Genomic DNA, 16,548 nt, shown 5'->3' on the forward strand with positions numbered 1-16,548 from the left:
GTGTTTGTAACATCAGAAATATTTTTAAAGAAATGTCAAAATAAAGACAGGATCTTTTTTAATTTATCATGTATTTCACACCTCCAGTTTTGGAACATGAATGAACCCCGCATTGCCATGTATTTGCAAACCTCCTGCTGTTCAGGATAGATCAGACCTTTGAAGGTGTCTTTAATGCCAGCAAGGATTCCTGTGTGGAGTTTGGAATGTGTAACTCTTACACAAGGTTAGGACTTTTTTCCTGTCCCCTTTTCAAATGAAAATGATAAACTTGAATAAGATGCAGCAGCAATCCTGGAAGCTGTCTACAAAGAAAATGGGATGCTTTTTAAGGAAAACTTTGCTGCTTTAACATTATTAGGAATGCTAAAGCAGCAAGACTTCTAGAGTGAACACAGCTAAGTTAGGACAGTTTGTTCTGTAAGGATAAAGAACAACTACAGTGTGACAAAGCACCCTTCTCTACAGATGTATATCCAGGTTTCAGCTCACACGGAGAATTTCATGTGTGTCAACCCAGACACAAGGATAACTGCTTGCAAAAGAGAGGATAATTCTGTCTTTTGAAAGCCAAGCAATACCAATCACAGCAGAGTCGCCATGAGAAGAGATTCCTGTCTCATGGAAAGCAGAATAAGCCAAGTTTGTGATCTTTTCTCCAAGAACTTGAAAGAAAAAAAAGGAAAAACCAAGAAAGAATAAATGTAGAGTTAGATCCTGCCCACGGCAGGGGGTTGGAATGGGGTGATCTTAAGGTCCTTTCCAACCCTAATTATTCTATGATTCTATGTTCCCAGTGACATGTAGCTTTATTCCTCAGAGCCATGGTACGACAACAGTGTACCTTGATAACAAACATTTCTGCCAGTTAATTATGCTTTTGTAACTCGTTTTCAAACACCTCTGACCACCATAAGGTTATTAATGAAGAGAACTGGTTGAAGGACAGGTTGGACACAGGGGCTTGGAGCAACCTGCTCTAGTGGAAGGTGTCCCTGCCTGTGGCAGGGGGTTGGAACTGGATGAGCTTTAAGGTCCCTTCCAACACAAACCAGACTGGGATTCTATGAAAAATAAATTCTCCAGACTAATCTTGTTCTAAATTAGTATTTTGGGAGAAGGTCAGGTGGCCCTGCTTGAGCAGGGGTTGGACCAGATGACCTCTGGAGGTCCCTTCCAACCCCAACCATCCTGTGATACTGTGCGGTTCTGTGATTTAGTGAAAATGACACGGCTGCACTGCATTTTGGGCACTGGAGGGAGGAGATGGGAACTGGCACATCACAGCAACACTCGTTTCTGTTAATCATTCAGACACCAGCCAGTAAAAGAAGTTATAAATGAGCAAACTGAGTATTAGCTAATTGAGTATCTTCACTGTAAGTACAATACTGCTGCCCTCTGCTGTCTTTTATTTCCTTATGTAATATAAGGTTCAAAATATGTTCAGAAATGCTGGATTGGGTCTATACACTTGCAGAACCATAATCTCCTCTTCTGTTCTCTCTGAATCAATAACAAAGTAGCAGACAACTCAGCTAGTTACATTACTTTTTATTCTATTTTGGGGAGATGAAATAATGAGTCCAGCGTCAACAAATTCATTCAAATGAAGGCTTTCTTAAGATAATAGCTCAAAACAAAATACAAGTATATCAACTTGGCTCAGATAACCGTTGTATGAAAACACGCATCATTCAAAGAACGGTGTTATGGAATCTGAGATGCTTCCATCAGCATAGGACATAGGAAAAAGGAAGCTGCCCTAGATACCCTCTACTCTGCTCTCGAGACCTCACTTGGAGGATTGCGTACAGTTCTGGTGTCCCTAGCATAAAAAGGACATGGAGCTGCTGGAGCAAGTCCAGAGGAGGCCACGAGGATGATCAGGGGCTGGAGCAGCTCCTGCATGGAGACAGGCTGAGAGAGTTGGGGCTGTTCAGCCTGGAGAAGAGAAGCTGCGTGGAGACCTCAGAGCAGCTTCCAGTGTCTGAAGGGGGCTACAAGGGTGCTGGGGAGGGACTCTTCATCAGGGACTGTAGTGGTAGGACAAGGGGTAATGGCTTCAAACTTAAACAGGGGAAGTTTAGATTAGATATAAGGAAGAAGTTCTTTACAGTGAGGGTGGTGAAGCACTGGAATGGGTTGCCCAGGGAGGTTGTGGATGCTCCATCCCTGGCGGTGTTCAAGGCCGGGTTGGACAGAGCCTTGAACCACGTGGTTTAGGGCAAGCTGTCCCTGCCCATGGCAGGGGGGTTGGAACTGGATGATCTTAAGGTCCTTTCCAACCCTTACGATTCTATGATTCTATAGATACAATGATATAAATGCAAGTTAAATAAAAATAGAGGTTCAAGTTCTGTACCACATTGAAGCTGATATTCAGCCAAGGATACTTGTTATAAACTCTTGCAATTAGTACTAATATTGATCCTGAAGCAGACGGCAGACACTAGATGAGGCCCTACCACCAAGGAATTCAAAGAGGCTGCAAAATGGACCTTCCCATTGTGAAACAAGAGAACATACAGAATGAAATAAAAAGCTTACAAGAGGAGAAAGAAAAACAAACCTTTCAAATTCGGAATTTCCAAATCAGCTATCATCTCAAATAATGAAGTCCGTAATATCCAACGTGGTCTCCATGCAAAGAAGCTGGAAACCATACAACCTCCCCCTCCTTCCCCTGCCCCGATCTCTCCAGCTCATAAACCCAACAAGTTCTTGGGCAAGAAATGAGGCCACTATCACACAGTCTGAAGAGTGGGAACTGGCATTCCTATTGCTGCAAGACATAAAATTGCCTTTCTTCAAAGTAAGACTTTCTCAGTTATGTCAGGAAGCACAAGCACCAGAGGGACTCTGCCACCTCGAAAAGAATCATAAGAATTAAAATCTGAAGCTCACAAGAAAGATTTATAATGAAAAGAAAGTATATTTATAAAGGCTGCTGCCTTTAGAGGTTCTCCAACTTCTGTGGGTTGCATAAAAGGAAGAAGCAGCGCAAATACAAGAGTTGCTCCATCTCATTCAAAAAAATCTCAGGAATGCCAAGAGGGTTCTTCATTAAGGCTCTGTGTTCAGACTCCAGACTAAGTGGAGACTTGATTATTACATTCTGTGTGAATGCCAGAGCAGCTGGAAATTGCAGCTACCCTGATTGTTTCTCTTCTTCCTTTCCCTCTCAATTTAGATGACTTCAATCACAGACGGATGAAGGCAGACAGTGAAAGATGGGAACACTTTGATGGAAATACTCAAATGGGAATACAACAGTTTTATTTAATCTTTCCTGAAAGTTATGATCATACTAAGCCAGGAAGGATTTACTATCTGTCTGGTTGATTGTACCCTGGATTATTAAGCAGTAGAATACAAATAGAAAATAAAAGCATAAGCTAGAGAAAGACCACACTGAAACACAAACTTTGTTGCTCTATGACACTTCCTGCATGAGAAAGGACTGATGGGGAGATGAAAGCTTTGTTTTGACAAATATGAATCATACAAAGAGACGAGGGCAGTTACACACTTCAGAGACTGGTGTCTGTAAGAATCATGATGACTCCATTGAAAAGATGCCTAAACAATCATACGGGAATCAAGGAGTTTTGTACACAAAGAGGAAGTCAGGCAAAAACACCAGGAGGCCTGGATGGATTAACAAGGAGCTCTTGGACAAACTCCAACACAAAAAGGAAGCCTACAGAGGGTGGAAGCAAGGACAGGTAGCCTAAGAGGAATAGAAATGAATTGTCTGAGCGGCCAGGGATCTGGATATGAACGCTAAAGCCCTGACAGACTTAAAGCTGGCCAGGGATGTCAAGGGCAATGAGAAATGCTTCTACAGGTATGTCAGTGATAAAATGAAGACTAGAGGAAATGTGGGCCCTCTCTGAAGGAAACAAGCAAGTGCTCCACAGGGAGGCAGGCAAAGGCAGGGACTGGGAGAATGAAGAACCCCCACTGTAGGAGAAGATATTTAAAAGAAAAGGCAAGTGGTTGAGCTATTACCAAATCCAGCATGGAACGTGAACAAGAATGCAGGCAGTTAACTGCAACATGAATAATTAGATCACAGAATCCTGCAAGATCCTGCACTTGGGTTGGGGCAACCCCAAGCACAACTGCTGGCTGGGAGGAGAATGGATGGGGAGCAGCCCCAGGGAGAAAGACTTGGGGGTGTTAGTCAATGAGAAGCTCAACATGAGCCGGCAGTGTGCACTCACAGCACAGAAACCAACCGTGTCCTGGGCTGCATCAAACGAAGCGTGACCAGCAGGTCAAAGGAGGTGATCCTGCCCCTCTACTCTGCTCTTGTGAGACCCCACCTCAGTCCTGTGTCCTGCTCTGAGGCCGCCAACATAAGGAGGATGTGGACCTGTTGGAGTGAGTCCAGAGGAGGCCAACAAAGATGCTCAGAGGGCTGGAGCACCTCTGCTATGGAGACAGGCTGAGAGAGCTTTAAGAGCTTCCACTCCAAACCACTGTATGATTCTACATGGTTATGGAGTTGTACATGGGTTCATTTCATTATGTCACCCTTCATTACGTCTAAATCATTACAAAAATATAGAGACTGTCCAATTTCTGGTCTCAAAATGTGACAACTCTTCCACTTCTTTCCAGTTCCTCACACGTTGCTGCTCTCCATTCCCCACCCTCCCTTTTTTTTAAATTAGGTTTAAGCTCAGAAGTTCTAATGGCAAAACAGTGTGAAGTTCCTGGTACTCTCCTGTTGAGATATTCTGCAATAAGGATGAGGGGAAGATGTAAACTGAAGCATCTCACATGCACACACACATCAGTGTGTTAATGTTTCTTCATTAATTCTCCTTGCGAAGTTATGACAGAAGATAAGGAAGCAGTCTATAGGGAGCTCTGCGAGAGTATTAAATGAAAACTGTATTTTGCAATTAAGCATATGACAGTTTGGGATAATGTCATCAAATATATGGATTCACTTACAGTATGTGTACAGTATGAACAGATTTCTTCAAGTCAAAACTCTCCAAGTTGTATGTTATGAAGGCTCACTATAAATGGGTTGTCTGAAGTCCTGTACTTTGTACATACCTGCTCTATCCCTGGGACCACCACCTTCTCTGACTCTGCCTTGCTCTCTTGTTAAGAACACAATTATCTCTCAAGAGTGCCATTTTCCAAAACCAAGCCATCACTACAATTATAATCTATAACCTTACAACATTATTACTGCAATGTTCCCTTCAGTGCTGTTTCTAAACAACGCTGATTCCAGGAGCAATCTGACTGCACAGAAACCATGGGAGCGTCAGCTGAAGTGAGTCTTTTAAGATACAGGCTGTTCATTTTCCTTAGCAATTTGTTCCTCTAGTGTTAACCACTTTATCCAATCAAGGGAAGACAAGAAAGCAGCAGTCAGGAATTGTTCTTGCAACTACTGCTTCCATGCTTCAAGACGGTGAGCATGGAAAGCTGGTGCATTCTTCCAATGCACTTTCAGATCAAAACTGTCTCGATGTGTGAGTTTTGTACAATCCTGAGAACAACACCAGGTTTTCCTTAAAGAGTAGTGACAAATAATGTCTGAGCTTCCGCTGGGAGGAGGCTGATTCTTTATTCTCTATGTTCTGGTTCACTTACCACATGAGATTTGAGAAGGAATAAGGAAAACACCCTTGTTTTTGAAGTCTCACATGCTCCACCAGAGTTCAACAATCAGTGGGAGTTTTTTCCTAGCCTCAAGCACAGTTCATCCCTTTATGAACATACTGAATTATTCCTGCCACTATTTATAGTTCAGCCTATAATTTGTTACATCAACTGAAACTCTTTCTGCTCAGCTGACCTGCTATACCTTCTGCATGCTTGGTGAATAGAGCATTATTCAGTTAAGTCAGTGTATCATGGACTGACATCACCAATGGCTGACAAGGAAGACCTCTGCTGCTCAGACAACACGTAGCTATTGTGTTACCTGATAGACGTATTTAACATTCTCTGTACAAACAAAGTAGCTGTCACACAGGGGTTTTTATCATCCCTTTGACGTGGGAACATACTTAATCTTCAAAATCATCCAATCGCCACAATAAAACAAAGCCACAAGTGTTCTGACCTCAAGCTTCTCCTTCCAGAGGAGTTGATGGGACAGAAAGAAAGATTATGAGAAAAACTTGGGAAACAAATTATTACCTCATCTTTTACAAAAAGGAATTTGCCAACTTCTTAGTTGAACCCTGAAAGTTTAATACCACTGGCTTTGGTATTTTTAACAAAAGCAAAGCCCAAGACGTAGCTACTCGTCTCAAAACCAAAGGAGACAGGATGAGTAGGAGACATGCTGAGTAAATCTCTCCCTCTACTTGAATTGTAGAAGCTCAGTTCTCTGCTCATCAGGCTAACAAGGATTGTGGTCTCAATCTCCCCCTTTAGTTTTCCACTGTGCACAGATAACTTACTAAAACAAAAAGCTAGCAAGGGAGTAAGCTCACACTGCAAGCCAGGCATCCAGGCAGTAACCTGGGATGTAATAGTTGTCTTCCAGTCCTCAGCAAAATACAGGTGGATCAGCAGCACCAGAAAATACCAACAGAAAATGCAAGTTTTAAGCCCTGTTGAGGAGAAGATGGAATTTGAACTTTGGAACCTCATGTTCTGTGCATTATCCACCAAACAGCCACAAAGAACAGTTATGAAAACCCAGAACAGAGTGTTGGGAATGCAGCCTCTTCAGCAAGCTTCTTCCCAGCTGAAACTCCTCCATAATTTTAAGATGGCCAAGACTATAATTCCAGCAAATAACTTATTCACATGAAAATGCCTAGCTTTTAAAGCAAGTAAAAGCACTTAACACTTAATGGCATACCTAACATAACCCACTGTCTGCCACTGTCCCCAGACCACTACTTGTTGTCTGAGTAGGATAAAAATAATTCTGAAACTAAAAATCCCCAAAGCAATTTAAAGATTATTATTAATGGGCAATTCACGTCCTTAAAACTCCAATAGAAAACCATTTTACTCTTTTTCAGTTTTGTTTTTAAAAGTCAAGACCTGCTGTAGCACCACTGGGCACTGGTAAGCAGCTGCCAGCAGATTTCAGTTCCTTCATTTGATTTCAAAATAAAAAAGTCCCCCAAGGTCTAAAATACCCTATTCACAAGTAGATCCCCTTTATACCATCAACAAAAAAAATCACTTCTTTTGAAGATTATGAATGCTGAGTTGCGTATTATTCACATTAAAACCAGATTTATCCCAAAGGGGACAGGGCACAGAATGGCTTCCTGTACTTTTTACCTTCTAACGTACTCAGTGCAACTTTCCTTTTAACAACCCAACCAGGTATCTTGGGATATCCTAATATATCTGTGCTGGCAAGCGTGATAATTTAAATATCAAACTATATGTCCCATGTTACAACATGTTATAATCGGTTTACTTGGAGAGATACTCAAGGTGGTTTTCACTGATCCATGCTGTAACCTATCCTAGGCCCTCCAGTAAACCTGGGCTGCAAGAGAAGATAAAAAGAGGGGAAAAAATGGAAACTGTAGAAGAGGATTAGTAATAAAAAGCTTCACAGATCTTCGCAAGATGCCATCAGTATCTCAAAAGAGTAACTCTGAATTTGAATATTAATTAGTACAATAACCAGCATACAAAGGAATAAAAAAAAGTCAAATTAAAATTCACGGCCCTTGAGAGGGGATTTATGATTCCTGAAGAATTCAGCTATTCCCATTTACAGGCATCGTCCCTTCTTTTTAACTTTTTCCTCTTTTGCATTCTCAAAGCCTAAATCAAATGCAACTTCCAGCTCTCCACAAGACAACACAAGCAGGTCTGACACTTCATCTGCTCCCCAGATTATTTTGCAGATGTGAACACTTGCAGCATTGTGTGCAGTTCTGGTGCCCTCAACATAAGAAGGACATGGAGCTGTTGGAGCGAGTCCAGAGGAGGCCACGAGGATGATCAGGGGCTGGAGCACCTCCTGTATAAAGACAGGCTGAGAGAGTTGGGGCTGTTCAGCCTGGAGAAGAGAAGCTGCGTGGAGACCTCAGAGCAGCTTCCAGTGTCTGAAGGGGGCTACAAGGATGCTGGAGAGGGACTCTACATCAGGGACTGTAGCGATAGGACAAGGGGGATGGGTTTAAGCTTAAATAGGGGAAGTTCAGGTTAAATATAAGGAAGAAGTCTTTACTGTGAGGGTGGTGAGGCACTGGAATAGGTTGCCCAAAGAAGTGGTAAATGCTCCATCCCTGGCGGTGTTCAAGGCCAGGTTGGACAGAGCCTTGGGCGACACGGTCTAGTGGAAGGTGTCTCTGCCCATGGCAGGGATGATTTTGGATGATCTTAAGGTCCTTTCCAACTCAAACCATTCTATGATTCTGTGCTGTGTGATCCCAGTTCCAATCCCACAGCGCAAGCACAAAGCAGTGCAGCACACGATCATCACCATACATATGTTAGAGAGCCCATACATTATTACCCTTAGAAATTCCTTTCACTTGATCACCAGTTTTGTTGGGTTATTATGTATTACTGCATTTTGGAAAAGTAAAAAGCTTTTGGTTTTCAGTGTGGGTGTTGAGGGGTTTTTCCCAGATCTCATAAACAGACACAATCTAAATTAAGGTTATACATTCATTCAAAAGTGACAGCTCATGAAAAAAAAACCCCACACACAACTTTACCTTTTCACTGTTCTTGTATTTTTCCCAGCTTTTCAGCATCTTCAGCCATTTTGCAGTCCTTTCAATCTCAAGGTGCTTTTGCTGAAAAGAAATTAGAAGTTTTTAATCTTTCCAAAATGAATACATTTCTAATTATGATTTTCTGAAACTATTGAGAAAAAGTTTCACACAGCAACAGCAACTCTTTATGCAGTCACCTAAGAACAGCAACAAAGAGTAACATCAGTTCACTTAAAACAGCCAAGCCAAAACCCAGCAGAAACCCGTATTTTCAGCTCTATGTAAAGAACTGTATTTTGTAAGAGGAGTTTAAGTACAAGATTTATTTGTACTTCTACACATTTTTGTCAAGTACAAAACCTGTGATTTGTTTTTCTACTCGGTAAATTTGCAGGGAAATCATTTCTGTTGCAAGCTTCTTAAAAGCCAGTTGACTCTGAAACAATGATGATCTTTACCCAGCGTGCCCTAAACGTAGTTACCTGATGTTTTCCAGCGATCACACAAACCATCCCTACTTAAAAGGCACAAAGTACATGAACAAAAACAAGTGGATGCAAAAGCAACGGTGCAGGAGCAGAAGTGGGAACAAGCTCTAATTCTGGGCATTAAGAGCAAGAAAGCTTTGCTGTAATTCTCATCCTTGGCTTACTACATTTTTCCCAAGTGGCCCCATATCTGACACGAAGGATTTGTTCCGAAGGTAAGATCTACTTGCTTAAATTCTATTACTGAGAAGAGAGTTTCAGCAACAAGGTGATAAAATGAGAATTCAAAACAAAACAAACTCCATCTTCTCAAAATAATACTTACATTCAGTAGTATAACATGTAACAAAAATGTGAATTTCACATATTTGTATTATATACAGCTTTAAAAGCACAGGACAACCCTACCAACTTGAAGGTTGCCACTCTGCCTATGAAAACCTTGCTACAGATGCCATCAACTTCTTGAATTTGGGAACCAAACAAACTTGGAATGAGTTAGTTTAGCTTCTGGAATTTCAAGGCACCTTGGCTCTTCACAGCCAAAAATCTGTATTTTGTTGGCTCCGATGGCAAGAAGCTTTTCAGTGTGTATTTTACATGTGGTAATGTAGGTGAGGTGTCTCTGATTATACTACAAAGTTAACTATTAACTGTATTTTTAATTTTCTTTTTAAATGACACTATTTCAACTCTTTTTTGGAGCTGAGGATCCATAATGGAAAAGCTAAAGCAGAAAAATGTACATGTGTGGCTATTGCCTTCTCTTCATAGATGAATACAAACAGCCCCTCTACCGCCAACTTCAAATCCAGGGCTTAATAGACAGGAAAGATATTCTGTTTCATACGTTTAGTGATGCAACCTGGTAACAATGTAAGAGCTTAATTTCAAATCTCTGCAGGATACTGAAAACTTGTTAATACTTTCATTAAGTATTCAGTAAGTCAACTTGCATCTGAAATGTTGGGGAAAAATAGAAAAGAAAATTATTACTTACTGTCTAAATAGAATTCTAATTTTACTTCTAGTTTTCACTCATCAGAATTGGTACATTCTTTCTTGGGTATCAATGCAACAAAACAGGCAAAGGACTCCTTTAATCCAGGATCCCAAAGCCTTGCACTTGCAGAAGTACAACTCGATGACTATTGAGGTCCAGCCCAACCATGATTCAGGCCATGAAGTGTCCTGGAAATAGGTTGGTTTGTGGGTTTAAAGCTATTTTTATTTGAATTCAACTGACGGAAGCCTGACATAAGAAAGTTATGGGGAAAGAAGTGCCTCTACTCTTTCAACCTTATCTAACTATTCATGCTGCAAGCAACTGCTCACATTCTTGTTCAGGTTCCATGCCGTGTATAACAGCTCAACCACTTACCTGTTTTTAATTATTTAATTAAAACACCTTTCTTAAGAGTTAGGTTAAAGGGGAACTGTACTACTAAAAACTGCTGCTTCCCAGATTTCATAGGTTTCACAGCACTGTTTCTGATTCTCCTCCACACTCGCAACCCTTCTAAGAAATAAGCATTTTTAACATCCCTTCAAGCAGATGTTCTCCAGGCATAGCTTAGATTGCAGGAATAACAGCGGTATCAAGCCAGGAAAGGTCTCTGCCCTCAACACGTTGTTCAGATAATCCATAAGAAAAATAAAACCCGGTCTGCTCCCACAGTCTTTTTGTTTGTATGTTTGATCTACTTTCAAGGGTTTTTGGTCTTTCGAGACAGTAGCTCACTTCAATTGTATGTTTATTCAAGCTTTTATGTCTTCTGTGTCAATTTATCCCAGTTCTCAAGTGATGCTACTGTAGTCAAAAAAGCAATTATTTCTGTGTTCCGTGGCTGAAAACTTTTAGCTAGTTTATGTTCACTTTCATGTCTAACAGATGCAACACTGGAACCATGGACAGATCTGACGCAGCTCATTGCAGAGCAGAGGGACGCTGCTGCTGCTCTTTCAGGCAAGTTCCATGTAGTTGTCACCAAAAAAAGAATAAATCCATTTATTTACCTTCTGAGTACATTTTACACTTTGAAGCAATTTTGCCATTGGCAATAACAGAATCCCCAACTGAAGCAGAGAAGGTTTCTCTCTCTTGTGTCAGTAAATAATACGCTACTGAAAGCATGGAGTTGAGTTGGCAAGCATCCATCTTTCGTGCAGCACTCTATCTTCCTGGAGATCAAGTGGACTAGAGCTAAGGCTTGAAGAAATGCTTCAGCAGAAGCCTCAGACAAAACCAGAACTCACTGAACTGTTCCCTGGAGAATTTATAATCAAGTAAACCAAAGAAAACCAAATAAACTGAAAATTACTTACAAAACATTTCATAGCACTTCAACAACAGAGTCAGACACAGACTCCAGAGTTCCTGAGGTCAGTTCTCTGTCTACTTCTCTCCTCTAGCTGATCTTTCCTCCCCTAGTTTTAGCTCAGATGTGCTGGATGGTTAACCTGAAGGTTAAGTAGTTCACGATGTAGAGCAATGATTCGATGCATTTAAGTCACCAAGCACCCAGCAGGGTAATGAAGCATCAAAATTGCCTTGCATTCACTGTAATAATGCTTATTCTAGAAGTATTACACATGTAAATACAGAAGCAAAAAACTCAGCTTAAGCTTTACACGAGAAAGTACATGACGAACAGAGATTCAAAATTCAAAAGGACACAACAACCCTTTACACAAGTGGCAAACTAAATGAAAACATGGCTTAGGAATATCTCTTAAAATTCATAAGTAAAGCAAAAGGAAAACATAAACAGTTCTGCCAAGTAAGTGCCTTTAAAAGATATTGCACAGAAACCTTTTAGTCTTAGCCTATGTTAACATGACACACGAATTATCCTGTCAGTGGTATCCTGAACGTTGTAAAGATTCACACACAGCTGACAGAAAGCAGATAAACCTCAAACCAGCAGAGGTCAGGGCATCACCAGGAGTAGAGCCAGGAGTCTAACACAGCAGTGTTACTGTATGATTACAAGACAGCACTAGATTTGCAATTTAACACTGATTCAATAAATACAGTTTCTATGCTGACATTTTGTCAGAGACAGCACAAATACAATGTGGGACAGAGATCTGAGACACTATTTTCCCCCAGTAATTTAAGGTTACCTACAAAACCACAGTGAATCAGAGCTTCAGAACACAAATACCACAATAACTGCAAGCTGCCTAATATGTAAGCTCATAGACTCACTCCCCTGCTGTGTCCTTCTGATGGAAATGAAATTCTATACACACTCACTATGTTATTAAATGTAATGAAACATCGCAGGAAAACCAACTATTTCAGGCTGCGTACATAGAAACACACATGAGCCAAGGCAAAACAAAAGTGACTCAGAAGTTCCCTTTATGAGAAGGGTTTCTTACCAGCCCTATAATGAAGCTCAAAATAATTCATTTTCAAAAGCACTGCTACTCAACACTCAGGGAGCTGCCTTGGAACAAGTCATTCCATCCCTCTTCTATGCACTCTACTAGCTCGTGCAGCCAAAAGAGCTAACTAATGATGCAGAAGATCAATATGGGACAAACAAGAAGAATCTGATCTGGTCTCGGAGATAATAATGGGGCTGACAGACCAAGAGGAAATACCAATTGTAACTAAGCCCAGACAAGTAGAAATTCAGTTCCAGATAATTTTAATAAAAGCTTTCCACATTCCCAAAACATCAGTTCCCAAACTTCTCCTCCAATACCCTCCAGCAGCAGCAGGATTTTGGGACTAGGGCCTGCACCAGCTGCTGCCAGATCTTGCATGTCCATAATATACATGTCTCACCAACTCAACAAGAGGTCAAGTTTCAGTGGCAGCCAGGATATTTGTCACCATTTCCCAAACCAGAAAAGCATGCTACACTCCTCAGGGGACGGCCACCTACACCTCAGCATCAAAGCCAGCACCTCACTTGGACAATCCATCCACCCAGCACAGCTGGTGACAGCTTACAGCACAGAGACAATAGCTCTCTCAGGACAGAGCTGGGTGTGATCTCTTCAGGAGCTCTGTTTCCTTTACTAGGTCATACAAAGGGTGAGGGAAAACTCACGTCTCATTGCAAGTAGTGACTGTAAGCTCGCGTGGGCCCCAAGGGATCTGTGGGTGAGTTAACATGGCCTTGAGGACCACAATCCTTACGGGACTCAGAACACGTTTCTATGGGAATTCAAATCACTGAAATGCTTCATCTCCTCATTTCACAGGGATTTGTGTGAAGAGAGTCATCAATTTGTAAATGTTCACTTCCTAGTCAAAAAGCTGGACGACATTAGACTTACCTTTTCTATCGCTGCATCATGGACAGGAAGCTCCTCTGGACTGAAAGTAAAGACAAAGTTCACATTACTCATGGGTCATCTTGGCACAAAATCATTTCTGTATAGGTCTCGCAAGTAATCATTTACAGTAGCAACATGTAGGAATGAGCAAACAAGAATCCTGATCTTTAGAGAACTAAGAATCACACACAGGAGCCCCTGGAATTTATTTTGGAAACATAGCAAAACTCACAATATTTTAAGTTCAGAACTAGAACTACTGCAATCTTAAACCTTCTAAACCAAAGCAGTTGCACAGCTTCAAAAGACGAGGACTTTAAAGAAAGTGTATTTTTTCTTTTGCAAAAGTACCCTGTGCTGTACTACTGAACTGAAACCAAAGGGGTATTCTTGTTGTGTTTATTAAACCATACTGCTGAAATACCCCTAAAAGGGTTTCCTCCTTTACTACTGTGCCCTGTCCAGGGCACTGAGACTTCGCTTGACTTAATTTGCATCTTCCCAAAACTCTACAAAACTTACTCTGACTCGCAGGGAGGAGATGGTAGATGTTTTATTAACATTTAAAACCACATTCCTTTCACTTCTTATCCTAACTCTAAAAAGGCAGGTTATGAATCGAAAGCTTGAAAAGCAGCCACTGAACAGATATATTTTCAGGCTTTATTATTCTGTTTCATTCTGAGGGCTCCAACTTCTGGTTTTCTTATCAAAGAAACTTTTCTTAGCAAAAGTAACCAGACCACTTTGATGCCCAATGAGGCTGCCTTCCCTCACCTGCACCATCTGCAGCTTCTGAGAACACAGGTAAATAGCCACGCTGCTTCTTCCTGCTCTACAAACCAAGTAACACACCAACAAAACCCTGCTTAAAAGGGACTACAAAGCAGATACTACATGCAAATCTTTATAAAGGAAAAAGATAATCCTACGGTGTTTTGATATTATGAAAAGAATTTCTATCCACATCATTGCAGCTTTCTACAGAAAGGACATTAAACCCCAGTATTTTAGACCTGTATCAAATGTGCACAAAAGTGAAAAACACATCAGGCGAGGCTACAAAAGTAGTTGCTGCTGCAGTCAATGTAAGAACAGTCTGATGAAAAATGCTTGGATTTTATTTGACCTCATTTATTTAATTCAAAAGATGCAGTTTCAAATTCAGAAGTTGTATTTGAATGAAGAAATCCATTTGAATTACTTCATTTAATGGAAAAGCTTGCTCCAATCAACACCTTTTCCAAGACCACACACACACAGAATTTCCAGTGACCAGCCTAGAAACTTAAAAAAACAGAAGAGCATTCATAGAATCCCAGACTGGTTTGGGTTGGAAGGGACCTTAAAGCTCAACCCATTCCAACCCCCTGCCACGGGCAGGGACACCTTCCACTAGAGCAGGTTGCTCCAAGCCCCTGTGTCCAACCTGGCCTTGAACACTGCCAGGGATGGGGCAGCCACAGCTTCTCTGGGCACCCTGTGCCAGCGCCTCAGCACCCTCACAGGGAAGAACTTCTCTCTAATGTCTAATCTAAATCTCCAATCTTTCAGTTTAAAGCCACTGTGTTCCTTTTGAACAGCATTGCAAAAGCATAATCTGCTCATTTAGAAGCATTTTCCAAGTATCCGAATGTTTTCTTGACAAACAACATCACAATACAAAATAATTAACAAGAGATGGGATAAACATCTAACACACCAGAAATAGCCTGTACTCTCGTGCTGCCTCAGGCTGTAAATGCTGTAAGGTTATAGTATTGTGGACGTGCCCATACAACTAAACAAACTGAAAGTAGGCCCTTCTTATGCCAAATATCAGCTAGAAATTAAGCTTATTTGAACAGAAATGAAAAAAAATAGGAAAGGGGAAGAAAAAATTCAACTTATTAATCTGCTTGGGGTGACCTGTTGTTTGTTTTGGGGTTAAGTACAGAGATTGCTGAACTGTTCAACTCTTAGTGCCAGCTGCAGGAACTGTCACCTCACCAGAAGCCTCTCTGACAACAAGACAAATGTACAGCAGCCTCATTCTTCATGGCCCTACAAGATCACGCCAGCAGCTGCCTGCACACACAAGAAACTCTTTTTCTTTCAGTGCCACCAGCAGCGTGCAAGACACCAACTGGATGGCTCCACATCCCTACGGATTCATACCGGACACTGCAACTCCTCTGCTCAACTGGTACCACTTGACAGGTTACATACACATTTGCTAATCTGGCATGGAAGCAAATCACATGAGAAGTGAATCAAATCTTCTTTTATCACAAAGAATGAACTGCGATGATTTATTAAGGAGTTGCTCTTTGCTAGTTTCACAAGTTACCATCGATGTGCAAACTGAATCTACCCAGCAGTGAAAGAAGGCTCCTTTGTCCTGGGAAGCAGACACTACACTCCCTCACTAAATTAATCCAGCAGCAACCATCTGACCACATTCCTCGTTATTTCTTCAGCTGCACAGCTATGCACTAACACCACATACCTGTGCATATGCAGCACGGAAATTCCACGGGAGCAGATTAAACCAGCCCCATGGTTTTATTCCCCAAGATGATGCTGGCAGCTGAGCACCAGGAAAAGAGCACAGAAGCCAAGCGAGTTGCCACGGGCTGCTCACTAACTCACTGCACTGGAATGCAGGAGTTCCTGGAGATCTTCCTCTCAGTTAACTAGATTGCAGAACCTACACCCATGTACTCACATAATATTCACATCTATCCTGCAAGGACTAAGGAAAGGGCACAGTGGGCAAACAAACTCTCTCGAGCCCCTAAAGATACTTTAAATAAATACCTTTCCATTCAGTGTATGTGTTTTCTATGCAGAAGAAAGTTACAGATTTATTTTGTAAAACGGATAAGGTGGGCTCAGACACAAAATCAATTCATGTCTATTCATCAATATAACTTTATTGTACCTTTTTTCTTTATAGTGATGAACCTTCCTTTTCCTTCCCCAGCCTAGCCAATACTGTTATACCTTCATCATATCTTTTAATGCTGAACGTTTTCCCACCATCCCCAGCCTATGTAAAGTTATATTTTCCAATTTTTTTTTTTTAATCCATGTACTTT

General features: G+C 41.2%; 1 protein-coding gene across 6 annotated transcripts in view; it reads right to left on the reverse strand.

Moving 5' to 3' along the window:
• Nucleotides 1–16,548, reverse strand: part of USP6NL (USP6 N-terminal like) — a 123,677-nt gene that overhangs the window by 34,996 nt on the left and 72,133 nt on the right. For all 6 annotated transcript variants that reach the window (XM_030478922.1, XM_030478924.1, XM_030478928.1 and 3 more), the window contains 2 exons: nucleotides 13,469–13,508; nucleotides 8,685–8,765 (listed from right to left, as the gene is read on the reverse strand). In XM_030478922.1, the coding sequence (XP_030334782.1) occupies nucleotides 8,685–8,765; nucleotides 13,469–13,508 (121 nt within the window). The remainder of the gene's footprint in view (nucleotides 1–8,684; nucleotides 8,766–13,468; nucleotides 13,509–16,548) is intronic.

Source organism: Strigops habroptila, chromosome 3 (assembly GCF_004027225.2).
Source record: "Strigops habroptila isolate Jane chromosome 3, bStrHab1.2.pri, whole genome shotgun sequence".
NCBI lineage: Eukaryota > Metazoa > Chordata > Aves > Psittaciformes > Psittacidae > Strigops > Strigops habroptila.